The sequence below is a fragment of the Sceloporus occidentalis genome, unplaced genomic scaffold (genome assembly GCF_023333645.1).
Source record: "Sceloporus occidentalis isolate IW3139 unplaced genomic scaffold, rSceOcc1.0.p SCAF_1, whole genome shotgun sequence".
In the NCBI taxonomy this organism is placed as follows: Eukaryota; Metazoa; Chordata; class Lepidosauria; order Squamata; family Phrynosomatidae; genus Sceloporus; species Sceloporus occidentalis.
The window spans coordinates 119,146,584-119,157,402 of record NW_028316981.1 but is presented as its reverse complement, the minus strand read 5'-3'; the positions used below and the strand labels follow the sequence as shown (position 1 = coordinate 119,157,402).

The window sequence follows — 10,819 nt, the reverse complement described above, 5'->3', positions numbered from 1 at the left end:
GTGAGAATGTCCATAGGAATGCAAAACGTTGTGAGCGTGAAGCCGAGGTAACAAGTTCAGTTTTAACTTTGTTGAGGGACAAGGCAAGGATGTTGCCTAAAGCCAAGGTTAGTTGATAATCATACAAATGAGTATGCAGAAAGATCACATAGTTCCTTTGAGACTAACTGAAAGAAAGAAGTTGGCAGCATGAGCTTTCATGCACTTACAGTCTACTTTCTCAGATCTGAGGAAATAGACTTTATTCTTGGAAAGCTCATGCTGCCACCTTCTTTCTTTTGGTTAGAATTATAGAATCAGAGTTGGAAAAGACCGCAAGGGCCATCCACTCCAACCCCACTATGTTCTACAGATTAAGATGGCTATATCTTTGAACTCTACCCATATGAATGAGTATTGGGATCTAGTGTGGGAGTACATCACAGTACACATGGGTACCCTGTCTATTGACACAGAGACGAAGCTGGAAGTCCTCTCTAGTGGCCCCCCACTTGATAACAACAGAGCTGGTGCTTGAGTACCTATAGAGACCATTCCAACTTCCAACTAAGCCTGCATCTGCACTGCAGAAATTATACAGTTTGACACTGCTTTAATTGCCTTAGCTTAATGCTATGGAATCTGGGGACTTGTAGTTTGTTGGGACACTAGAGCACTCTGTTAGAGAAAGTAAAGGTCTCACAAAACTACAATTCCCAGAATTACACAACATTGAGCCTTGGGCGTTAAAGCGGTGTCAAATTGGATTACTTCTGCAGTGTAGATGCAGCCTAAACCCATGAGTTCCACTCAGGGTGGCCAGATGTCCTCACAACAAAGGAGGACAAGGCACCGCAAAATGTAAGCCATTCAAGAAAAAAATATAGGACATGACCAAATAAATGCTACAAATAGTGACATAAATGAAAATTCAAACATGTTCGTCATAACTCTTATATATACATATACATATATGTCATGCTCCAAATGGAGGACATTTTCAAAGTCCTCCTGAACAGAAGGCGGAAATGTAAGACACATCTTGGAAAAGGAGGGTGCCTGGTCACCTTCGATGTAGGACATTCAAGAAAATGTAGGGCATTTCCAAATAAAAGCTTTAAAACACTCTTAGAAATGTAAATTCATGCTTCTTGGTGATGCTCCAAATGCAGGACATTTTGGGAATTCCTCCTGGACAAGAAGGCTGAAATGGAGGACATGTCCCAGAAAAGGAGGACCTCAGGTCACCATGACCTTGTACCACCGTCAGGAAAAATGGAGGACATGAGGAATGACAAAGTAATAACACTTAATATAAATGTAAATTCAGGCGTCTTAGTCCTGCTCAAAAAGGAGGACGCTTTAAGGACTTCCTCCTGGACAGAAATCAAGTAGGGAATGTAGTCCTGGGAAAGGAGGGCGTGTCCGGTCACCCTAGTTATCCTTGGCCCTGATCCAAATGGAGGACATTTTGGAAGGACGTACTCAAAACAAAGGACAGGGCTTGCCCAGAGAGAGAAACCAGACTTTGCCCATAGACAATCATTGGAAAACACTTGCCCATAGCAAGTATGCTCCAATGATCCCCTATGGTCAAGTATTCCCTAATGATCCCCTATGGGCAAGTATTCCCTAATGATCCCCTATGGGCAAGTATTCCCTAATGATCCCCTATGGGCAAGTATTCCCTAATGATCCCCTATGGGCAAGTATTCCCTAATGATCCAAAGTATGCTTTCCTCTCTCGGGGCAAGTCCTGCCATTTGTTTTAGTACGCCGCCATTTTGGAATTCCTCCTGGGCAGAAGAAGAAGAAGAAGCCCACTGGGAGCCATAGCAACGGCTCCCGCCGGAAGCGTTCCTTCCACCCTGACTCGGCCCCGCCCCCTTTTACGGCAGCCGTAGAGCGCGTGGCTGAGGCGGAAGGAGGAGGGACAGCAAGGCCAGCCGCTGGCAGAGAGGGTGAGAGAGGAGGCTTGGGGTGCGTGTGTCTGTGGCTATGGCTTCTCCTCGTCCTCGGCGACGGAGCGCTTTCCGTGGCCCTGCTGCCTCCTGTTGCATTCTGGGGCTGTAGTTCATTGAGGCCTCAGAGCTCTCTGGCTGAGGATTCTAAAGGCCCCTCCGTAAACTCCACATCCCACAATGCAACAGGAGGCAGCCAGAGCAGTTAAAGAGGAATAGCAGCGCTATAAGAGCTCCAACAAATCAGAGGCTCCCAGGCTTGGGTCCTTCAGGTGTTTAGGACTTTCAGCTCCCAGAAGGCCTAAGAGAACAGGAATTCTGAGAGATGAAGTCCCCCCTCCATCCTAACTGCTACCTCCCTGGCCTTGGAGGGAGAGAAGACCTAGCAGACCACAAGCTGAACATGAGCCAGCAGTGTGATCCGCCAGCGTAAAAAGCCAATGCAAGTTTAGGCTGCATCAATAGAACTACAGCCGCCCCCTGCAGAAACAGAAAACCATCAGTATTGGAGTCCCTATTGACTCCAGTGGTGGTGCGTTCCTGTGTGTGCCCCACTGCATACACGCCTCAGGTGCACACCCCATTGTGTTGCCCTCCATTTGCCCCTTGCGTATTTCCAAGGGACGCAGACTCCAAGTCCATGAAAACAGAGGGGTAACTGTATAGTGTCTACTCAAGGGAGGTAACAGTGCCACTCTATTCTGCTTTGGTCAAGCCTCACCTGGAATACTGTGTCCAGTTCTGGGCACCACAATTCAAAAAGGATGTGGAGAAATTCCAAAGGCGGGTGACCAAAATGGTGAAGGTTCTGGAAACCATGCCCCTATGAGGAAAGACTCAGGGAGCTGGGGATGTTTAGCCTGGAGAAAAGATGGTTAAGAGGTGATATTGTAGCCCTGTTTAAATACTTAAAGGGATGTCATGTTGAGGAGGGAGGAAGCTTGTTTTCTGCTGCTCCAGAGAACAGGACATATAGCAATGGATGCAAGCTCCAGGAAATGGGATTCCACCTCAACATTAGGAGGAACTTCCTGATAGTAAGGGCTGTTTGACAGTGGAACACACTCCCTCAAAGTGTAGTGGAGTCTCCTTCCTTGGAGGTCTTTAAGCAGAGGCTGGATGGCCATCTGTCGGGGATGCTTTGATTGGATTTCTTGCATGGCAGAAGGGGGTTGGACTGGATGGCCCTTGTGGTCTCTTCCATCTCTATGGCCTGTTACAGACTGCCAAAATAAAGCTGCTTCGGGTCTCTTTGGAGGTATGCTATTTAAATAATGCATGGGTCCTAAGAGTCCGGAGGTCACGCCAAAGCCACACTCCCTTCCTAAGCACTGGAGTGCAGCTTTGGTGCAGCTTTCAGATTCTTAGGATGCATGCATCATTTAAATAGCATACCTCCAAAGAGACCCGAAGCAGCTTTATTTTGGCAGTCTGTAACAGGCCTATGATTCTAAGACTAGACCCAGGAGAAGTTGAAAGGCCCTCCCTCCATCTTAACTGCCACCCCTCTGACCATGGAGGGAAAGAAGAACTGGGAGTATCTGCTGGACTTGATCCCCTTCCCCACTGCCACTCCCTTCTCCATCTGTGTTATGTCAGAGGGCAGGGAACTGTCAAATTGGCCATCTGTAAGGTGCTCTAAGAATGGGGTATAAATGCTGTACTTTTATTATTATTATTAATAATAATATTTCCTGTGGAAACCTGGGATTTTTAGTTTTACAAGGTCTTTTACCAAGCAATGCTGGTGCCTCACAAAACTACAGTTCCAAGGATTCTGTAGGATGGCGCCAAGGCAGTTAAAGTGGTGTCAAAACGGCATTATTTCTACAGCGTTGATCCACCCGTTATCTAGTATATTCACAACATAAAAGCAAACAAGGGCTGTGTCTGCAGTACAGAATTAATGCAGTTTGACACCGCTTTAACTGCCATGGCCCAATGATATGGAATTCTGGAGTTTGCAGTTTTGTGAGATATTTAGCCTCCCTGTCAAAGAGCCCTGGTGCCACAACAAACTACAGACCCCAGGATTCCGTACTATTGAGCCATGACAACAGACTGTCAAACTGCATTATTTATGCAGTGCAGGTGCATCCAAGGTTGGTAGCTGACATGGTTTTTCCCTAAGGAGACCTGGTGCTTTTCAGCTTGCTGGAGTGCCTGGAAATACTTGGTAATCTCCATAACACTTCCTCAAAACTGTCTAGCAGAGGATAAAACACACCTGAGATTTACTTATCTTTGCAGTGTAAAGGAACTTAGAATAGAAAGTTGGGTATCTTTGCAAACCAATATGTCCAGTTTCTTACTGTCAAGTTAATAGCATCAACCTTTAGGTCAGAATAACTTTAAGAAAATAGCCAAGCTGATTCCACAGCATCCAGCTAGATGCATCTGAAAAGCCTATGAATAGGCATAAAAATCTACTTAGTTTTAGGGATAAACCTGAGTGCTGTAATGTAAGAGGGAGATTTTTTTTAGTATATTTGTGTCCTCATAGTATATAATTTCATAAACTTTTATAATTACCACCTGCTTCATTTTTAAACTACCCCCTCTCATGTCTAAGGCCACTTGAACATTTCAATTGCCTCTCTTTTGTTAATCTTCAGATGTTGCAAGACCTTATTTTGTATGCACCTAGTGCTTTCTCCAGGGGGCTCAGAATGATATACATTGGTAGAATTTCTCAAATTTGTGTGGTGAAGTAAGGTGAGAGCTTATGATTAGCACAAAATTAGTAGTGGGTATCAGGACCCAGGCTGGACTTACATAGTTTAGCAGTCATCCATTAGCTCACATTACCATAGTTTGTTTCTGACATTGTATAAATAGCATTTATAAATTTCTATGCAAGATGATGCCCCATTAAAAATACAGTTACTTGGATTCAGCCAAGTGCTAATCATACCAACAACTTTCCCCCCTCTCATTAGCACCATGGATGCACGTTTTACTCGTGGGAAGTCTGCTATCCTTGAGCGCTCACTAACCCGGCCTAAGACGGACATCAGTCTGAGTGCCTTTTCACTGCTGTTTTCTGAGATTGTGCAGTACTGTCAGAACAGGGTCTACTCAGTTTCGGAGCTTCAGAACAAACTTTCTGAACTAGGCCAGCAGGTGGGAGCCCGTATTTTGGATGTGCTGGTGATGCGGGAGAAGAATGGTAAGCGAGAAACTAAAGTCATCAACATACTGCTTTTCATCAAAGTGACTGTATGGAAGGCTCTCTTTGGGAAGGAAGCTGACAAGCTGGAACAAGCAAATGACGACGACAAGACCTACTATATCATTGAGAAGGAGCCTCTCATCAATACTTACATTTCAGTTCCCAAGGAGAACAGCACACTAAACTGTGCCTCCTTCACAGCTGGCATTGTGGAGGCCATGCTGACTTGCAGTGGCTTTCCTGCCAAAGTCACGGCCCACTGGCACAAAGGCACCACTCTTATGATCAAGTTTGATGAGTCAGTGATAGCCCGAGACAAAGCTCTGGATGGCCGCTAACTTCATTCACTGCGAAGTGATCTGCATTGTACATATGTACTTAGTATTCTAAAATAATTTCCCTAACTATGTTCGGATGGTTTACAGTAAGGGGCAGCAAGCTCCAGAGTGAGGAATTGTGTCCCATATGCTGATGCTGACAGTGAATGTTTATACTGTTTATCTAGGACCACTTTTGTTTCCAAAAAATCTACAGATATGTTTCTTTACTCTTGTTAGACGGGATGGAATTGTTTCCCCTGCAAAGAGATATACCATCTGCTAAGGAGAGCTAAATTATGTGCAATTTGATGCAGGGCTTTCCTCAGTGCTGTTGCCTTGCACATTTTTATTGTTACCCCATAGAACTTACCACTAGAAAATATTAGCCAAGGGTATATTTTGCTAGGCCATCTGGTTTGGAATGAACTGTAAAGCCTCGCTTATTCTGCTGCTTCTTAGCTAGTCCCTGTCAGTTGTTACTCACCTTCACCACTTACTTGCTCTCTTGCCTGCAAGAATGATCTGAAGATGGCGTGGCAAAACAGACAACTTACAAATTAAATGAGTAGTTTCCTTTTGAGTTGCACTGGTTTGGAGACCAACCACTTTGAATAAAGTATTTCAGAACAAGAGTAAAACATCAAAAAGACTGTTTGCTTCTGTGAAAAGTACACTTTGCTACTCATATAGTTTCTGCTGTAGAGAGCAAAAGGCAACAGATAATTAAATCTGTTTTTGCTTCCCTGCCTGCAAATGCTAGGCTTGGGAACTGTCAAGTAAAGGCTTCTTTGAGAATTATTCCAAAAGCATTTACTAACAGGGCTTTCCCATTAGGCTAGTCAGACTCATTTTCTGCTATATTCTGAAAAAAAGGGGAAAGTGCGGTCTCTCTCACCATTGAGTATTCTTGTCCTTTTATATCAGGTGGGTGAGGGGAGAAGATATAGATATATAAGTAATGCTAAACCATACTTCAGCATGGTGCACATGAGAGGAAAAACCTGCAAATGCAGCTGAGGACATTGGCCAGAAGGAAGAATAAACTAGATTTTAGTTTTGCTTTACCTGATTCCTATCCTCTTGTGTACAGACCTGGAAACATGGCTTAAATTAGCCAGCTAAACAATCCTGATTTTGTAATTGGTTTGTTTAGTGGTTATGGGGTTGTTAAAACAATGATGTCCAGTTTGCACATATTAACAGCCCAGGAATCAGACATAGCATGAATGGACTTACTCCTTCCCCAAGCTAAGTGGAAGGAAGGAGTGGGTAGGTCCCTGAGGTTTTGCTCAGGCTCTTAATCTGCTCATGCAAAGACTAGCAAATTGGCCTTCCTCAACCTGAGTTACTCTGGATGACTGGCTCACAGTTCCCAGGCAACACAGGCATAGATCAGGGATGATGGGTATTTCAGAATGAAGCATCTGATGGGAAATAGATGGTGGAACACCGAGCTCAACAGTAGTTTTGTATGATGTATAAACATTCCTATTTTGTTGAAAGTTATTTGCAGCATTTTTAAATCTAGTTTGAAATTATCCTGCTAACTAAAGGCACTAAATGTTTTGATTAATTGGTTTACCAAGTAAAAGTGCTGAAAAATATCTCTTTAGTGATCTTTTTAATGCCTTCCTCTCTGAACCTTCCTTTTTCTTTAGTGAGATAAATTAAAATAATCCTTGTGCTTTACACAACAAACACAGTAAGGTGACTCTGATGGGCACTATGTGAGTGAATCATTTGATTTATGTGTGAATTTACTGTAGGGGAAGAATATGTCCTTGTTATATGTTTAGCAATGTAGTGTGTGTGTTCTTTGAAAATGAACCTTTCCTGTTCTCAGAGTATAGTTCATAGATTGAGAGAGGTTTAATATTAATTCACCTCATGTAAAAAGAGTTCATCCAAAAATGTTAAATTGTTATTTCTAGGTTTTATATGCTTTAGTGCAGAATGTCCCACTAAACTGCTGTATCTGATTGAGGTTCTGTGGTTTTTTTACAGTTTGTGAGTTACATTGTGGACTTTCTGTCTAAGTGAGCAGACTTTCCAAATGAGATACTAGCAGCCAGGAAAGGTTAGATGTGAAAACACTGAGAGGGGACACTTCTCTTGCCCCCAGCCCAAATTCCAGGAATGAGGATTCCCCCCCCCCCCCCCGAACATTTACATTTATTTTCCAGGCCTTCATATCCCTAAAGAAGTTACAGTGAGTCCTTCCAATCCACAGGGGATTGGTTCTGAGAAATTGCATGGATACGGGGGGGGGGGGGGGGGGAGCAGGTGATCATGCCTCATAACGTGAACATGTGTTCATGCCACTCCCATTTAATAATATGGGGTGTGACATTCCATGGCCAGTTGAATTTGTGGATCTAGAAACAGAAAGTTTGGAGGACCCACTGGATAAAGTTGAATTGGAGTCTTGATCTTATGCAATTCCTTCCTGTGGCTATGCCATGTTGTAGAAATGAATTCAAGTGGGGTTGTGGCAAATTTGGTTCACTTTATGAAGAATTCTGCAAGTAGCATAAAAGATATTGTTGAAAGGAATGGTAGTACAAAAGTTTTATCTTGCCTCTGCTAGCATTATGTCACAACATAACTTTTATTGAAGAAAAGTAAGCTGATGATTTGCAAAAGTGAGAAAAGTTTGGATAATGACCCACTTAAAATTTCTAGAGAGAAACTAATACAGCTTTCCTCCCAGATGGTTTCTTTCAGTAAATATCAGACTTGTGTATATGCATGTGAATCAGTCCTAAGCATTATTTATCTCTCAGTGGAAGTGGTAGCCTTGCTATCATGCAATACAATAGGGAGTACAAGTAATGAAATTTATCCTTTTCTGTGCACAGTTATTTTGGAGCTAAAATGTACATAGAATTGCAAATTATTACTTATGTTTGTTTTGTTTCTTTGGACTGCTTGACACTGTGTTGTATATGATGGCTTTTCTCCACCAACAAGAGTGGGAAGTTTTCTTATTACAAAAGAAGTATAAAGTATAAACTTGATTTTTTCCTGCAGTTACATTATAACAGTTGCCAGGTAGGTGTAACTGACAAGGAAATGCATCTCCTTGACTCTAGAAAGTTGGAGGTGGATCCTAATAACTAATGTGTAAAAACAGAAAGGACTTTAATTGTTTAGAAATGTTTGCTTTAGGCATTATTTAATTAAACACCCACCATGGACCAAGAGCTGCTTCTGAGAAGATGATTGATACTTAAAAACAGTTACCAGAGTACAGAGTTTCTTCTTCAACATCTGTTTTCCATTCACATTCTTCTTCATGCACATGGCTTTTAAAATGAAAAATACAGGTGTACATCAATTACAGCTTTAAATATATGAAGTAATTAAATATTTATAATTACTGGGAAAATAAATGCTTTTCTGCTTGCAACTTTTCTCTGTCTGCATTTGTATAAAAACAAACCCCCAAATAACAGAGGTCTGGCATTCCAGAACTCTGCACATTCCAGCACATTACATATTTCTTCTGCATGCTCAACAGCATTTTGACAGGACAGGTGTAGGTAAAGATTAAACCAGCTGAGCTTGCTCAAAGGTGATTAGGCTCTGAACCTGCTGCTATTTGCTTCCTACCAAATTGAAAACCAACTTGCATCTTTTGGAGTTCCAGGATGAAAAGTATAAATTGCAAGATGGTGGCATTCTCTGAAATTGGGGTGGTACAGGTTGGCCTTCCATTTAGCGCAACTGGGCATTTCCACAGCAAGTTCCACTGGATTTCTGGATAAATGCATTTAAGATCCAGCTGCATGTGACAAATATCCAAGAGAAAATAAAGATGAGGTTGATGAACATGTTTGTGCCTTTTTTTTTAGTATATGATCTTTACTGAGTATTTTAAACATTAAAAAAGTACACATTTACGATTATATACGTAAAAGTTTTCACTACATCTGATAATTATCAAATAGAGTAAATTAGTAAACAGAAATATAATCGCACATAATTTTCCATTACCACGCTAATATCAAAACTTCCTCTGAGGAGGCGGGACAAGTGAGTGTGAAACTAGACAACCTATTACACTTCTGTCATGATTACAACTCATTTCTCACATGTTTATTGTTACATCAAAACATCAAGCTGTTTTCTTAAGTATTTGCGACCGTACTTCATTATCTTGCCCACCTATAGGACTATAAAGGTAAGTTTATACAATTACTATTACGAAAGGGCAATTCTTCTTTTTCCAAAAAACATACAAAAGGTTCCCAAACTCTTTTTTCTTTTTTCCAATCCAAGTTCCTTACATAACATGTTAGTTTATCCATTTGCATGTAATCCAACACCTTCAAGGCCCAATCATTCCACGAGGGATGTTGGGTCGCTTTCCAATAAGAAGCTAACACGATTCTGGCTGCTGAAATTATATAAAACAACAGTTTACCATGTGATCTTTCTAACTTATCATTCATAATCATGTTCAACAAATACATTTTAGGATCTAGAGGAAGAGTCTGTTGTAAAATAATTTGCACCTTTTGATGAATCATTTTCCAATATTCTTTTGCGAAGTCACAAAACCACCACATATGCACATAAGAACCGATGGCCTTATTACAATTCCAGCATATTGGATTTTGATTTTTATATATCTTAGAGAGCTTCAAGGGGGTCATGTGCCATCTGTATTGCATTTTCAAATAATTTTCTCTAATAATGACACAAGCTGTGTATTTCATCCTAGTGGACCAGTTTTTTCCCCATTGGTCTAACGGTAGGCTTTCACCTAGATCTTGGGCCCATTTTACCATGGACGGTTTTATTAACTCCTCATGCATCTCAAGGTTCAACAGAAATTTATAAAATTTTGAGATCCTACCTGCACTTTTTCCAAAAATAATTTTGTCAAAATCTGATTGTTCTAAACATATACCTATATCTTTAACATCTGATACAAATCTTTCTTTAATTGCCGGAACAAAAACCAGTTTATACAATAACCTTCTTTTGTTAGCTGATCCATGAACTTCATTGTTAATATATTCGTTGTTGGGTCTTTAATTAGAATATCCTTATATGTAACCCAACGGTTACACGCTATTTCGTTGCGCCTATGGAAAGCTTCGTTTATAGAAGTCCACGGCGGGATTTTTGGGTAAATCAAATGTTTAAATTTCATCCATACCCTCAAAAGGACCTTTCTAACAAAATGTGACAAGAAAGCGTGATTAATTTTTGTCTTCTCATAAAATAGATAGGCATGAATGCCAAAGATATTCCCTGCCATTTCCAAATTTAACAAATTTCTATCATTTAATGTAAACCATGGGATTAACCAGTCAAAGCAACTTGCGTAAAAATAAAGTTTTAAATTGGGGAGACCCAGACCGCCATGTCTGGTTTCA

The 10,819-nt window shown here is 41.2% G+C and overlaps 1 protein-coding gene across 1 annotated transcript; it reads left to right on the top strand.

Annotated features, from left to right (window-relative positions):
- Positions 1 to 1,865: 1,865 nt before the first annotated feature.
- On the top strand, positions 1,866 to 9,263 carry TRAPPC5 (trafficking protein particle complex subunit 5). The gene is made up of 2 exons (XM_089533239.1): positions 1,866 to 1,940; positions 4,880 to 9,263. Exon 2 carries the CDS (start codon positions 4,884 to 4,886, stop codon positions 5,448 to 5,450), a length of 567 nt encoding a protein of 188 aa, XP_089389365.1. The 5' UTR covers positions 1,866 to 1,940; positions 4,880 to 4,883; the 3' UTR covers positions 5,451 to 9,263.
- Positions 9,264 to 10,819: the final 1,556 nt, after the last annotated feature.